General features: G+C 42.4%; 1 protein-coding gene across 1 annotated transcript in view; it reads right to left on the bottom strand.

Moving 5' to 3' along the window:
* The window catches only part of ank1b (ankyrin 1, erythrocytic b), a 95,491-nt gene that overhangs the window by 34,655 nt on the left and 44,134 nt on the right, over positions 1–16,702 (bottom strand). The window contains exons 3-21 of the mRNA XM_069673241.1: positions 12,163–12,261; positions 10,633–10,731; positions 10,393–10,491; positions 9,742–9,927; positions 9,349–9,447; positions 8,173–8,271; positions 7,925–8,023; positions 7,201–7,398; positions 6,174–6,272; positions 5,642–5,740; positions 5,055–5,153; positions 4,529–4,726; positions 3,102–3,200; positions 2,744–2,842; positions 2,313–2,510; positions 2,058–2,156; positions 1,681–1,779; positions 1,367–1,465; positions 48–140 (exon numbers count right to left, since the gene is read on the bottom strand). Of these exons, the coding sequence (XP_069529342.1) occupies positions 48–140; positions 1,367–1,465; positions 1,681–1,779; positions 2,058–2,156; positions 2,313–2,510; positions 2,744–2,842; positions 3,102–3,200; positions 4,529–4,726; positions 5,055–5,153; positions 5,642–5,740; positions 6,174–6,272; positions 7,201–7,398; positions 7,925–8,023; positions 8,173–8,271; positions 9,349–9,447; positions 9,742–9,927; positions 10,393–10,491; positions 10,633–10,731; positions 12,163–12,261 (2,259 nt within the window). The remainder of the gene's footprint in view (positions 1–47; positions 141–1,366; positions 1,466–1,680; positions 1,780–2,057; positions 2,157–2,312; positions 2,511–2,743; positions 2,843–3,101; positions 3,201–4,528; positions 4,727–5,054; positions 5,154–5,641; positions 5,741–6,173; positions 6,273–7,200; positions 7,399–7,924; positions 8,024–8,172; positions 8,272–9,348; positions 9,448–9,741; positions 9,928–10,392; positions 10,492–10,632; positions 10,732–12,162; positions 12,262–16,702) is intronic.

Below are 16,702 nucleotides of genomic sequence, written 5' to 3' on the forward strand. Positions count from 1 at the left end.
TGCGTAAATGGTGTAACCATGTGAACCATGCATGATGTGTTGCTCACCGCGGAGACGGACTCCTCGGTAACCAGTTTCAGCACGTCAATGACAGAGATATAACCCAGCCGCTTAGCAATACCCAGGGGAGATGTCCCATTCTATTCAGAGAGAGACGAGAAACATCACGCACAATGTTTCCATGTCACTGAAAAAAAAGCATTTTATACTTTTTATAGAGGGCGTTCTATAAAAAAGTGCACTTTCATAACATTTGTTACTTTGCAAAATGAAGTCATATTAAGCCCAAACTTTTTATTGTTTGTCAGAATAAAACAGCAAAGTAAATACATAATGCTTTTAAATCAAAAAGCAAATGGCTGAGGGCATGGTGTGCATTAGTATCTCTTTAAACTAACCTGATGTTTACGAGAGAGTAATTGCTGCAGACATGGCATAGTGACCTTTTGACTTTGAATTAGCAATGTGTTACACAAGTCTGAAAATATTTCTTAAATCAACAAGGGAAAAAAATATACATTGAAAAATATAACAGGTTATTATCAGCATACAGGGATGAATGGAGACAAGGGGATCCTCATATATATAGTATATAACGTAAAATTCGGTGTACAGGACACATTTTTTTTGTCATCTAAAAAGTGGGCTGCGTCCTTTATACCGGTGCAACCGATGTACCAAAAAATGCAGGGAGAGGTATGTTGTTGTGTTACGGTATTTTACCCAGATGATGGCGCTATCCGGTTAAGTGGTGATGTCAAACCTCCGCATTAAACTGTTTCTGGGTCCAAGCCTCTAAAACTCCTATTTACAATATGCCGCAGTGCTGTTTTCCTCGCTGTTTTAAGCGAGGAAAACTAACTAGTTTGTAGCTAATGCTTCATCATGGACATGCACCGTCATGATCGCCATTGCAGCCGCCACCCTCACAACAATCAATCTTACTGTAGGCTGCCAGCTACCGCTTGCTAGTAGCTAGCAGGATTGCAAACTTGACATGGCAAAAACAGATGGTAGGCTGTAATTTGTGTGTATTTTGAATGTGTTTTAAATGAAAATAAATTCAAATAGTGTTGAAATAACATGTTTTTATTAATAAATAGCTATAGACAACTTTTTCCCCTCTGGGATACCACCAGAAACAGGCTGCGTCTTATATTCCTGAGTGACTTTTAGTCCGGATTTCAGGCTTATAGGTTTAAACTGCTCACACTGACCACAGAAGTGTCTTTATTCTAGAAAAAATATATAAAGTTTCAAACAAACATTTCATGTTTCCCTCATGAAGTCAGTTCAAGTACAGTGGGAAAGCCCAGCTCTGAGAGGACGATAAAAACAGGATAGAGTGTTCCTAAAGGTGTCTCACCGAAGTTATCTCATTGGGCTGGGCTCCATGTTTCAACAAAAGGGTGACGATATCGGTATGGCCCTGCTGAGCTGCCTGGTGCAGAGGAGTGTAGCCCATCTGGAGAGAAAAGGGAAGGATGGTCAGACAAAAGAAGAAACACAGAGGAAGCAGCATTTCCATCTGTGATATTGGCAGCTAATGATAGTACCAATTGTGCCTCGGCCAATGTGCTAATGATTTCTGGTGGTTTAAGAAGTCTGAACACGAAACAGTAAAGGAAAACACACAATCATATATAATCTTATACATCATACAAATGAGAACTCCTTTACCCGTGTCTTGCTGTTCACTTGAGCCTGCTGCTGCAGAAGGAACTTCACCATCTTGATGTTGCCGTAGTGACAGGCCACATGAAGGGGTGTGTAGCCCATCTGAGGCAAGGTGAGAGAGACAGTTGTTTAATAGTTTTATTTATACTTACTTAAAGACGTATTGGGTCTTGTATAAACGCTGCTCAACATATGAGTTTACAAAATTGTAAAAAGGAAGAAAACATTAAGCTAGCCACTTAGCGTAGCGCAATCCCTGACATGAATAAAACGATCATAGTGACAGGATCCTGTTTCCTGACAATTTCCTGTCATTATTCATATCAGCTAATATTACCTACTCTATCATTCTGTGTACCCGTGGAGGTAGTGTGACTTACTCGTGAGGCAGCGTAAACTGAGGCTCCTTGTTTCACCAACGTGTCAGCGATACCCACATGACCTTCCTGAGCTACAAGATGCAGAGGGGTCAACCCGTTCTAAAAGACAGACAGAATGGACAGTGGGAAGTAATACATATTTTTAATAGTGCAATTTCAGTTTTTATTTGTTGGATATTATACAGTAAACATTTTGAACATGAACAGCTACGTGAAACAAACTTCCCTCACTCCTGAACCGTTCTGATAACACACCTTGTTTCCCAGATTCACGTTGGCCTGTTTGGAGATGAGCAGGGCCACAATGTCGGGCCGCCCCTCCTGTGAAGCCAGGTGCAGGGGCGTGATGCCTTGGAGGGACTCAGCGTTGGGGGTTGCTCCATTCTGTAGCAGACAACTGGCCACCTCCATCTGGTTCTGCTTTGCCGCTATGTGCAGGGGAGTGTAGCCGTTCTAAAATGAGAAACAAGGACATGCAAACACACACACAAGAGTGGGAATCATTTTTTTTTTACACCAGTTATGTTTGATTTTCACGAACACTTTAACGTTGTGATGCAAGAATGAGTATAAAGATTGTTGTGTGATTTACTGTATCACACACTTGTTTTGATATGTGTGTGTTGTCATGCTGTGCGTTGGCCTGCCTGTGTGAGTATGCGCGCACACATATGTGAGCATCTTACTCGGGCAGTGCTGTGTGCAGATCCTCCCTTGCTGACCAGGAGTTTAACAACATCCAGGTTGTTGTGATGGACGGCCACATGAAGGGGTGTCAGACCGTTCTGTTAAACACACACACGCACACACACACACACAAGTACACATATATACACCCACAGACACACATAAACACAAAAACACACAGGAACACATATATATGAAACACATACCATGATAGTCTACCTATCAGCTGACATCCCAAATATATCTCTAAGTAGTTAGCTTGTTAGGTTGAATTGCTCCCCACAGCCTTGTAAAGAGTACTTTATCACGATTGTGTACTTCAGGGAGCGGAAGCGCAGGTAGCAAAGAGTGACTCACCTTCCCAGCTGCATTCGGGTTGGCACCTCTCTCCAGAAGGAGCTCAGCCACGTCGACCTTCCCGTATTTTGAGGCCACATGGAGGGGAGTGAAGCCTTTCTGCTCCATGACAAACAAAAGATCAGGAGAAAGATATCCCATAATTGTCACAACTCAGTGTTCAATAAACACAGATTCATTCTGTAGTTATGAATAAGCATTTTAGTAATACCCAACATGAATGAGACTTAGTATGTGTAATAAAATGAGAAAAAAGTTCACAAGGAAGCAAATTAAAATTGGATATGAGTTTATCATTAAAGGGCCAGTTCGCCTTTTTTCGACCTATCGTGCTATTATGGGGAGCTAATGCCATTATGGTCGGAAAAAAAAAAATTTTGCAAGGACGCAATCCGCTTCTCCAATGGACCCTGGAAAACCCATGCTTCTCAACTGGTGGGAAAAGTGGGTCGTAGAGCGGTTTTCAGTGGATGGCAGATGTGTGCTTGGAAAATAAAAAGGTGCGGCAAAAAGTCGATGCTGCGCTTTTATTTTGAAGGACATGGGTTTCCTATGACGTGCGAGCAGTAGTAGTTTAGTTTATTCAACCTCCATGTTTTTACTGATTGGGTAATCCCAGCTACAGTTACACTCTTGAAACTCAGTTGGGCCTACAGCATTTCTGTTGCAGTTTTTAGCATATTTCTGTAGAAGGATTATCTTCCCCTTATGCAGTGCTACCATTTTGCTTGACTATTATACTTTTGTGTTTTTTGAAGTTGACATACTGTGATATGTTCGGCCTGATGTCCAAACTGCACCATTTTTCATTAAATATATTTGAGTGATTGAAAAAAATCTGAAATTTGTGTCAGGATTTGTCATGAAGTAGGTGGTGATGGTTCCTAAGGCAAGACCAGTTGAGAACCACTGTGCTAAACTACACTTCCTCAGTCTAGGACGCCCACCTCTGATCAAAATCGTCAGGTTTGAAATGTAGACCGCAGACCCGAAGACTTTTTAGACGACCCACTGGCATATTGTCGTCGTGTTTGGATTCTGTCCCGCTCTGAGCCATTGCCTGCAGCGATCAATGACCTTGACTGGAAAACAGTAGTATTTCACTCCAGCGTCTCTCGCTGGGCCGTTCCTTTCAGAGGGAGTGGTGCAATGCACGCTGGGTGTTGTAGGACTGTAGAACAGGCGAAACCACGAGCTGTTTGTACAACCTTCTTCACAGCTATGGCGCCAATTTCAAATATTATTGCTTCGATTGATTACAGAGAACACCAGCTTTGACTGACAGTGGCTTTTTCCAGGGGTGAACTGGTCCTTTAAGCAGAAAGTGCACTTCAAGTAAAAAAACATATAATGCTTTAGGGTACTTGTGTAAAGTTAGGGATATCTTCTTATATAATTAATTTTTCCTGTCATGGCTTTTACTCTACCTTTGTCATCTTGACCTGCTGTGCTCCAGCATCCAACAGGATCCGAATGGTGTGTACGTGTCCTTCACGTGCCGAGATGTGTAAGGGTGTGTGGCCTGCAGTTGTAGCTGAGTCTGGGCTGGCCTTGTGCTCAAGGAGCAGCTTGACAAGCTCCTTGTGGCCCATGCGGGCCGCACAGTGTAGGGGTGTCTGGTCATCCTGGACACAAGAAGAAAGAGTTTTTTATTTGTTACACTAAAACAGACATCATTTAACAGTGGGTAATGAAGCTACACGTCTAGCCCATAGACTGTATAAAAGATGGACCACATGACAGCTCCCTAAAAGTGAAGCCAAAACATTTCTGTACAATGAGAGCAGATGGAGACGCCAGCCACCAAAACAATCTGCCGCTGATGTAGGAAAATTCTATTTTCTGATTGAGATGGACTTTATGAAAACTTCCTTCACTTCAGAAAATCTCCTCAAACTGTAGAAAGGTCACTGTAGATCCAAACGTACAGTATTTGTTTTCACAGCTACGTACCTTAGCCCTGGCGTCCACTTGCGCTGCATTCTGCAGCAGGAACTGAGCAACTTCACAGTGTCCTGCTCTGGAGGCCATGTGGAGGGGAGTCTCCACTTTCTGTAAATACAGGAGAACACTCACTCAAATTATCGAAATAGTACTGCTGAATTACAAATACTGTGACAGGTTCAATTTGTAAACAAAATGCTTCAGGGCACATTTAGCCCAGACAGAAAAACTTGATATGTTCTTTTATTATCAGTTGAATAAATTAACATATTGACCAAAATGATTTCTATATTTGCGACAAAGGTTTTTGATAAATACAGTTTGTTCAAATTAGTGCACATCATTAAGACCAGTCCATTCATTTCAGTTGTTTAAAAACAGCACTGGCTCTCTGTGTTGGCAAAATGAGACTTAATTCATCAATGGCTAATTATGACATTATTGCAGTTTAGAATTCACAATCAAAAATGTGAACTTAGAGAGGGTTACCTTTTTTGTGGTACATCTGAATTTCTTAAAAAAGTACTTTAAACAAAACAATTCACCTGTCCTGAAACGTTGGGAATAAGGACTTGTTGACTAATTGTGTATCTTACCACATTGGAAGCATTAGGTGAAGCCCCTCTCTGGAGAAGGTTCTTTACTATATTGAGGTGGCCCATGAAAGCTGCTACATGAAGAGGAGTGAGACCGGACTACAACACAGACACAGACGGTGAAGGTCATCAGGGCTCAATATTGAGGCATTACAGGAAAGTCAAGAGACATTCCAGCTCATTAGCAACACTTTTCACGTTTTAGGACATCATGATTAATAGGCCCTCTCAAAAATTGGACAATAGCCAGTTTTGAAACATTAAGATAGATGAGACGGGCATTAGACAGGGGCTATAACAATGTCAAGTGTAGCGTACTCTGTGCCATTCACAAACCAAAAAGTAAGCTTTACACGTTCTACCAATGCTGGCCTGTGTAACATCATATAAATACAGTTGCAAAACCTAAACATATGCTTGTTACATAAAGAAAGTTACTGCTTCATGAATGTCACTAGCGTAAAAGTTTCACACCACAAGTGTGGATTTTTGATAATTTCTGTCTCAGTCCCTGGTGGTGACATGGTCTCACCTCTGTGACGGCTTCTAGGGAAGCAGAGTGCTTAAGCAGCAGGTCCATGGACCGCATGTGGTTCTTCTTGCAAGCAATATGAAGGGGTGTGAAGCCATTCTGGAGACACGGAGAAAACACAACTTTGCGAACTTGTTCTGAGCAACATGAACAAACATGAACACAGTATCAGCAAGAATATTGTCATCAATAAATAAATCCTAGCTGAATGCAATTCTCACTGGCTGTTCCCACTGGTCAAAAACCCACTAACACCCGCTAATGCTCGGCTTTTTGGCTTAATGGGAAAGGTTACAATCGGCATTCAGACCCGGTTAATTATCGCCTCGGCTCCGATCGGCATTGATGAGAACACAAATACCAGGGCAACACGCTAATGTCCAACCCTTTTCCGGCGCGATGCTATGCTCCGTCTCCAAATTCTGCCCGTCTCCGCCCAAGCAACGCTTGAAGATCGTTCCAAATTTGTTGGCGCCGAGTTTGATAAATAGACTGAATGAGTAATAGATACAATAGAGACCTAACCACCGTAATATCTTCACTGTTTACTAACCCTGTTTCCAGCGCGTTTGTGACGCCAGACTGTGACGCAGCAGAAAAGAGACAGGAGTATACTTCACTGGCAATGGGAAAAGAGGCAATCGGCATCTATAAGTGGGTCTTCACGTGTCTGAAAAACCTGCAGGTAGAGGTACGGTAGAGTCGGTCATCTCTCCATCGGAAGGTTGAGGGTTTGAAGTGTCCTTGTGCAAGACACTGAATCCCAAATTACTCCAGAGCATCGCCATCGGTTAAGTGCCAGATTGGCAATTAGGCCTTTGCAATCAGTGTGTGAAAGGGTGAATGTGACATGTACTGTAAAAGCGCTTTGCGTGGTCGAAAGACTATAAAAGGTCTATTTAAGTGCATCCCATTGACCATCTCAACATGAAGCATACAACAGACACAGGACAGCCACTGTGACCATCTTTATTGGGGGTTCATTTACTATCTTTGATATGAAGAACAAAACTGACTGAGAACCCACCAGAGCACGTGCATTGGCTTTGGCCCCCTTGTCCAGTAGGACTTTGGCCATCCGATGGTGACCGCAGTGGGCTGCTACATGAAGAGGGGTCAAATGGTCCAGCGTGATGTCGTCAATCTCAGCGTTGTACTGCAGAAGCTGCCTGACGCAGTCCATGTGATCCCCCTGAGCTGCCATGTGGATGGGGGACAGACCGTTCTGAATGGGAGAGAGACAAAACGAGAATGAGGAGCAGCGTCGGAGAAAGATTTCTCAATGTTTCTAGATGAAATCCCGGAGCCCTTATTATGCTGCATGTAGCTCACAGTCAATAAGAAGAAGAAAGTGTTCAGCATATGAGTCCTTAGAGGGGATATAATCAACGCATTGTGCTGAAATTACTTTCACATAATAAAACTAGCGAGGGATCTTGTAGCAATAATATCTACTCAGTACTATATGCACACCCATGGCTGATGAGGCTCAGATCTAAGCTGCTCAGCAAACACATCAATGTGTCAGGCATCTTTGAGCTAATTAGAGAATGTTGGATGAAAGTGTATACGTTTCTACCAAGCTAGTTTACATGCTGATTCACTGAAGGAATCTCCCTCAGTAGTTTAATAAGGGAAAGATCAAGATACACTAAGTCCTAACAGAAAACCCTGATGATCCGTACACATTGTAGCTAAGAAGGGTGGTGATGACTAAAAGGCAGCCACAGTGTTTCATTAAATTAATCCACCTTGGTTTTAGCCTGGATGGGAGCACCGTGTTCCAGCAGGATCTCAATGATACGAACATGACCATTCCTGGCTGCACAGTGGAGAGGAGTCAGCTCATCCTACAAAGAGATGAGTTAAATAAGAGAAAGAGACGGGGAGAGTAATTGGAAAGGCGTTAAACTATATGAGAAGTAGGAACGAGCAAATCTGCAGGGAGGAAGATAAATGGGGTAACAAGATATTGGGAAGCCGCAAAGCAGTACACTACCTTCGTTTTGGCATCGATCTGTGCTCCTCTGTCCAGCAGTAGTCTGACCATCATCACATTGCCCCTCCTGGAGGCTATATGAAGGGGCGTGATGCCATTCTAGACAAGCGAGCAAAAGATATACCAGCTTTATCAGTCATCACTGTTTTCAATCACTGCTCCAAGTCTTGTCAATATATGATGAGACAAAAGTCTGATGGAAGCTGATCTACTGAAAACTACTAAGGCGGGAATTTATTCAATTAAGGACTGAGCGGCTGTTGCGCCCGCTAAACCTGTGCAAATGACACAAAATGACTCCGCCTCATTCTTGAAGCACAGCCAGAGGGTTGCATGCACCTCAAAATGCGCTGCAGAGCAAACAGCGTCTCAGTGCTCGTTGCCGTTTGCACATATTTAAATCACTATGCAGACAATCGGGGCAAATTTGGCTCCTTTCTATGCAAATGAGCCTTGCGGCAAAAAGCCCAATTCACAAACGTCAGCGCTAACAGCACCGTGCAGTTAGAGTGAAAATATTGCTGTCTGCAGACAGCTGACAACTGCAGCGCAATATTATAAGGGCTGTCACGCTCTAAGTTTCAAGTGATCATGACGACAATTCACCTTTTGTGTGATCAAAAAATGTATTTGTCAGTAAATACAGTCTATGTTCCCGTTACGCAGGACGGGGATTATTATGTGGACGAGCTGCTGTTGCGCTCGTTTCAGAAATGAAGCTGCGTTACAGACAGTGAACGTAGTAAAACACCTGTCGAGTCTGGACTTTACAATAAACTGTTAAAATAGAGCTGCCCCCTCCTTTCCCTGCTCATCATCGGTCTGTGATCTTGAGATCCGTCAGTGTGCGCTTGCCTAATGCCTGAGAGCGCAGCAGTGTGCAGCAGAGAGTGAGACTCTCCAAAACAAGAGCAAACTGCACAGATCTCCATGACTTTATGGGCGTGTTTGCGCTTGAATTTCATCAGTGCAATTAGCTTTGTGACTCGGACCTTGAGATGGAGCAGATAGCGGGTGCAAACTATACAATTTATGGTGCTATCAGCGGCCGCAATTCATTCTTAGAGAATCCCCCCCTTAACGTATAGGGATAGTATACTTATAAAGGTAAGATGTTCCTCTCACAGCACACAATGTTAGAAACACACCTCAAATGTACAGCTGAGATGAACTGACCTTGGGGGTGAAGTTTACATTGGCTCCTCTGTTCAGCAGCAGCTGGGCGACGCTCATGTTCTCATAGTGGGCTGCAATATGGAGAGGTGTGAAACCGGTCTACAGAGAGAGGCATGATGGGAAAGTGTGAGAATAAAAGGGCAAATAAGGATAATTAGGATCTATTTATATCACTTGTAGATAACAAGGTTACAATATGTGAATAACACATTTTATTAATGTGTTTTGAAAAGATGTTTTCTGATCATTTAAAGCAGTATTATTATTATGATGGTGATTTACATGAAGGATGTTGTGCAACGTAACTGTTCCCCTTTAATATTTTCTCATCCAAGGCTTCATTACACATAGTAAAACATTACACCAATACAGGCGGTCTCAGTGAGTGTATACCTTGCTGAGAACATCAGCATTCGGGTCGTTTTGCAGGAGCACCGCAGCCGTGCGCGTGTCGTCGTTTCGGGCAGCGATGTGCAGCGCAGGGAGGCGGACCTTGCCCTTGGTGCCGTAGTTGATGAGCAGCGCCACGACGTTTTCATGGCCCTGCTGGAGCGCTACTGCCAGGGGAGTGAAGCCGTCCTGAGAGAGGGGTCAGCGAGCACAAGAGACGGAAAGGTGACGGGAAAGCAGGAGGAAAGTCAGGGAGAGATGAGAGCAGGAAAGGAATGAAGAGGAGAGAGGGGGCATAGGCAGCGTTCGATCATTAAACATTTTAGGCGAATTTTGCAACACAGATAACAAACAGAGGGACCCTGAAACTCAGAAATGGGCCTTGTGTCCATCCGAATGTAATTCAAAGGTCACTTTTGGCCTCTACGTAGAAATTAAGCTGTTAGACTGACAAGAGATTTACGTTTGAGAAGGTAGCATCTTTTGCTAGCAGTGTTTCACCCTCCTCAACTCTGTGTGCTACTTCATTTCACTACTTACTGTACAGTTTCTTTTATGCAATTTAAAGCAGCACACACTGGATGTTTAAGAAGGTAATCAATAATATTGCTCGAACCTCAACCTCAGACACAGCTAGGTTAAAGAGGCACCTACCTCGGTTGGGAGACTCTGATTGGCACCGTTCTCAAGCAGGAACTTGACCACCTCTAAGTGATTCTCCTGTGCTGCCATGTAAAGCGGACTGAACCCTTTCTGTTGGGCACAAACACAACCCGTATAGTTACAAACACACTCATACTCGTACAGACACCTCTTTAGCAGGTGTGTCTCACATGCAAGCATACAAACAGACTTGGCACGCTCCTCTGCCACACACAGCTTGTTGGGACTCACATGTGACTGGGCATTAACGTTGGCACCATAGTTGACGAGCTCAGCCACCACTTTCTCTTGGCCTGCCAGAGCTGCGATATGGAGAGCTGTGTTCCCTTTCTGGAGGCGGGCGCACACACGCACACACACACACACACACACACACACACACACACACACACACACACACACACAAAACCACACAGAAGGAGAGAGAGAAAAAATTAGAGTGAATAAGAGGAAAATAATTGCAAGCTGATGGCCTAGATCTCTACACTGTAACTCAGCGCTGAAATACATCAAGTGTATTCATATAGTATATAAGATAAAACTTGCAACCATGAAAGGGAAAGTAATGTGATTGTCATCATCAGTAATCTTATAAAGCTGTTTGTGTGGTTACAGGTATGCCAGTTTAGCTCATGGTTGCTCGCTGCAGTGGTTTCTAAGTTCCTGCTGAATTAGCCTCAGCTAAAACTAAGAAAGGGAGGTGTGGCAGTTAAAGCGGTTATTACCAGAGGTGTAAAAAGTGTCTCACTTAAAAAGTACTTAAAGTAAAAGTTACTAATTTTACTTTCCCACCCAGCTGATTTTTATCATAAACAATGTGTCCATGGTTACCTTACAAATGCATCCTCTGTAAATGAAAAACATGAAACTTCATTATTAGTATGTTTACATGTTTTGGTGTCAAAATGACGAGAGTCGGACCTTTTTTTTAAAGAGTAAGATCCTTTGTTTAACCTGAAACAGCAGTTGTATAGCTCTCTTCATAGCCACCAGACTCCATTGATAAAAACAGTAATTTTACCTCGCAGAAAGAACACGGGAGTTGCTGACAGTTTACCGCTGCCTTGATCAGTTAGCTTGTTTGTGTTATGGTGTGGTGTTTTAAAGGGTAAGTTCGGTTCCAAACTAACGTGTGTTACGACGTGTAACGAGGCAGAGGTTGACCAGCAAGTCCCGTGTTCTGCAAGGTCAAATTACTGTTTTGTCAATGGAGTCTGGTGGCTTTGAAGAGAGCGATCTAACACATGTTTCTGGTTAAACAAAAACTGCCTTCAGTCTGTGTCAAAGGAGGTTTTTTCTCCAAACTTTCTTCTGTCCCATTCATGGTTCACTAACGTTATGTGTTTGGCCCGGGTAGTTGCAGCTCTCCTTCTTTGTTTCAGACTCAGTGACAATGAAACGTTACCGCTGATTTGACGCGATGCATGACACTGTGATCTGATGAGTCTGTTTTGATGTGATGCATTTGATTGGGGTCTGATCCAAGTCAGTATTTCTTTCTAGCCCGAAATATCCATAGATTCATATTTTACTCAGTATCGGATGGATGTACAGATGTAGCCAATGCCTTTACTTCATTTAAAACACACTTAAGTAAAAGTAAAATTACTGACTTTGAAAAATACTCAAAAAGGTACAAGTACACCAAAAAGCAACTCAATCACAGTAACTTGAGTACGTTACCTCCACCTCTGGTTCATACCTCTCGTCCTGAATGTAATGTTTCTTTAGATTACTAAGCACACAGAAAGAACGAAGTACCTTGGTGGTTGCTTCCAGCTCAATGCCAGAGTGTAGTAGCTCCAGGACCATTTTGACGTGACCTTCTTTAGAGGCCAGGTGTAACCCGTTGAGACCATTCTGTGGGAGAACACAGAGAGATTACATCATAGGTAACAGACAATAAAGATAAGTTAACCCAACTCAGATTTAAGTATTTATAATGTTTTGTAATAAACTGTCGCACTTTTGATTAAATATAGAATTATATGCATCCTACAGCTTCATTAATAGTTTAATAATCCTGTTAATAATACGGATTATTATAATCACAGTCCACATTAACTGAAAAGTGATACCACATCTCAGTGCAACTTAATGAGGTAAGTAGTGGTCTTATGAGTTAGTGTAATAAAGCATCCACACTCTTTCTACCCCCCTGAATCAATTAATGGAAAGTATCTGAGCCCTCAGAAATCTCTACGCTGGCCTTGTCCTCTCCTTGGCACCGATCATTGTGGTTGTGGCCACAACCATTAACACAAAGTATCTCATAACCTTTGCCAAAATGAGGTATTAGTGCAGCAGTCTGAGAAACCAGACTGTAATGTGTCTGACTTCTGCTGCTCAACATCGTCTCATTCAGAAGTTTTTCTCCTTCAGACTGATGAGAAAAGGATCTGTTCTTCAGGCCCTTGCCTCATGTGAGCACTGCAACACATACCCATTCCCTCCAGCTGTGCAGTACATATCTTGTATAGCTACTGTATCTCTAAAATTAACCAACGACAGCAGGTGGACTCAGTTCTGCAAAAATGAACAACCTGATGAGACTAACGAGCCAGGAGGAGCTGTCTTATCTCAACATTGTCTGTCCGTCTCTCTGGATGTCTATTTGTACAAGTCTGAGCTGCAACCTGCCTGCTGTACCCAACCTGGCCACCAGGAGTCTCCATTATCTGCACTATCCTGAGGCTTCACATCATACTGCGGTGTCACTCATTTCAAATGGGTAGCACAGTCTCTCTGCGAGCATGCGCGGTGCGATGGGAAACAAACTGTATATCAGAGGCACTTACACACACTGTTAACTCTAGTGTCAGGATGCGTGCCTTTCACACACAGTACTAATGCAAAAACAGTGTGATTCAGTGTGGTTTTTAACACAAAAATAACAACTTCAATGCTGCGAATGTTATGCATTCATGCATGCACTTTCAAACACAGACAACAATGGTGAGATACCGAGAGAGAGAGGGTGGAAGAGAGCGAGAGTGTGCCGACAAGAGCCTTCAGGGTTGGAGCTATAGCAAGGACAGGTTATTGCTGCAGAACCACATAAATCACATATAAAAATACCAGCTCTGCCCTTGCCTCAGTCCTCAGTAAAAAAAAAGTCAATATAGTGGTAAAAATAACATGAGAAAAAAATAATAGATTCAGCTTGACAATAAATGCTGTGTGAAATAAAATCAATCCCACAGTCGTGAGTACGAAATTCAATTATTGTAGATCGTATCAACAGTTTAACGATCATTTAGTTGATTACAATCTCAATATTAAAATGTTAATACGCTTGGGAATAGTTTAAAATGCACGCTTCCTATCATTTCATCATGTTGTTTCTCTCTCATGCATGTTTGCTTGCATCAATAGCACAACACAGATTGTGGGAGTTGGTGTTCATTCTTAATGCCCCTCTCATTGACAGTGTTTTGTCTGTGCATAAAAGCACTTGTCCATTCATTCACCAAACATCACTCCCACTCCACAAGCATCCTTAGCATCCACAACAATACTGTACTGGCGTGCTTGTGTGTCCTAACTACACACAATCATGTTCATGTCTCCTGATATTCAATCGCCTGAGTCGGTTGTGTTCTGGTCATGATGCAACAAGGTGTAAGAGAGCAGACCGCAGGGCTGAAGATTGAGCGGACTATAATCTAATAGAGTTAATTATTTATGCACACCACTTTACACAAAGATGGAGAATCAGGAGGTCTGGCATTCGTTAATTTTTAATCTTCTTTTTGGTCTTTTATTTTACACCCTTTGCTAATATTGCAGAATGTCCTTCAAGTGAGAATAAAGTGACATTAGGGTGCATTTAAATCCCTCTTCAAGTTCCTCAACAAGAAATGTAGTACAGATTGTTCTTCCACAAAGGAGCACAATGAAGTTTCTAAGTCAGTTCAGTATGTTTCGTAATCATGACCTCCTTACTGAGGGAAAGCCTTTTAGTTTCCCACAGTGGGGTAAGAGGGGCTCCATACTTTCCCAAATATGTTTTTGCAAGAAGCAAAAATTTATTGGAACATTTATTTCTTCAGTTTTTCATCCAGCTATCATAAATCATTAAGTCTTCGTCATTTATTGAAGTGTTCAGTTTGAATTCAGCCTTCCCTCTTGTGTTTGTTGTTCTAGTTCTTGCCTTTGTTAGAAGTCCCTCCTGTGTGTTCATGTGCCCTGCCCTAATTGTTTTCCCTCTCACCTGTGCCTGATTATCCTCACCTTCCCAGTGTATGGCCCAATCCCAATCTCCACACTCACAGACTTTGACGCGTGTTCCCGGTAAGTGTGTGAGTGTTTGGTGCTGTCCCACTCTCAGATCATCAAGTGCGTGAGGGCTCTGATGCGGACTTCACAACGCCAAATTACACACTTTCTGTGAGTCTGCATATCTGCAGACTGCAGACATACTTTCCAGAGTTCATAGCAAACTCTGGGACGTATACGTTATTGTCCAGCCACCACTAAATGTAAACACAGTAAGCATGGACTGTGACGGAAAAAAACGCTAATAAGTTTACCTATAAGTGACAACATGTAGTTAATCACTGTGGTGGTTATTTACAGCACGTTTGTAGAGATGTTTATGTTTTTCAGTTAAATATTTGCAAAGGAATAACAATAATTCTGTACGCACTGCACACTGCCAGACTGCACACACTGCACACACTGCACAATGCACACGCAGCCAGACTTAACACTGCACGCACTGCACACTGCCAGACTGCACACTTCATGCACTGCCAGACTGCACACACTGCACTCACTGTCAGACTGCACACACTGCACAGTGCCAGACTGCACACTTCATGCACTGCCAGACTGCACACACTGCACTCACTGCCTGACTGCACACACTGCACAGTGCCAGACTGCACAATGCACACAGTGCACGCACTGCACACTGTACACACTGCACGCACTGCACAGTGCCAGACTGCACACTGCACACACTGCACGCACTGCACACATCCAGACTGCACAATGCACACAGTGCACGCACTGCACACTGCCGGACTGCGCGCAGTGCTGTTATGATGATGTTAATGAAGGATTATTTGGAAGGAGCAGAAATGCAGATGTAGTTTTGCCCATTAATAATATTTATGTGTTTGTTTGCACTTCTGTGTTCTTCACACATTACTTACAAGCTGATAGTAAGATAGAGCAGGTGTAGACTTAATAACATTAAATAGCAAATAGCATAGAATAGAATAAGATTGTCTAACAAACAACTGATAAAACAATACTTAAAAATAAATGATTTCTTCTCCTTCAAAGCTAACCTTGACCTCATGATGTTTTCCGCAGAGGTCAAGGAAAAGACACAGGGGGTAAAAAATTTTGTCTTCCCTCTCTCTGTGCCAGTTTGTTTTTCATTAAACCTGCAAGCCTTGCTCCTGTAGTGTATGTGTTCTTCTTGTGTTTTTCTGGACTTTTTTTTTTATGTATATTTTTACCTGCTCCCCTTGGACTCTCCAACAGTAAGCCTTTTTTTTTGCTGTTTTGGTCTTTTTGTTAATTACAATCTGTTTAAAGTCTGCAATGGTGTCCTCTGACTTTTTGTATTAAAAACCCGAACTTACCACCAGTGAATGAATCCAATCCTGTGTGTTAGTAAAGGTATCTAAATTGTGTATCTGTATATCTATCTTGTATCTAAATGTAAAGCAGTGTATAAAACATAATCCCCCCATACATCATCCTGTAGATGTAGTGTCTCTAATGATGTGATATTTTATGCTCAGAATAAAAATCAGCCTGAAGGCGTGGAGCACAAGGACCAGAGCAACCAGACAAAACTATTTATTTCTTCCAATATGCTGCCCCCGGGCATGACTGCATGAATTGGAGGGTGCTTTCAAGGAAAAGGACCCTATGAAGTGGAATGAATTTCTGCCCTCGTACAGGGTGTAAAAAATATCATCTCGACCTGCACCATTGTAAATTTCTCCTGAGGAACATTAATGACTCATGCCGCAGTAAAGTTGTCTTGCCTTGTGTGCACGAGTTCAGCTCCACTCTTACGTTTTTTTTTTACTATACTGACATTATTATTTATGATATTATTGTCACTTCTTTCTGATTGGATTTTGAGTCTTTACACTTGTTGCATGCAGCCACAGGCTTTCCATGTAAATACAAATATACCGATAGTGCTTACAGAATTACACATGTCTGCTAATGGGAAGACATGATTTGCCACGTAGCATTTTTTTAGTAAAATTAGTTTCAAAGTTTTACATCTCAGGAACAAAAAAGTGATATTGCATTTGGTGTGAAGCTAAGA

Source organism: Semicossyphus pulcher, unplaced genomic scaffold (assembly GCF_022749685.1).
Source record: "Semicossyphus pulcher isolate SPU_LCO1_2020_fin unplaced genomic scaffold, fSemPul1.0.p SCAF_22, whole genome shotgun sequence".
Lineage (NCBI taxonomy): Eukaryota > Metazoa > Chordata > Actinopteri > Labriformes > Labridae > Semicossyphus > Semicossyphus pulcher.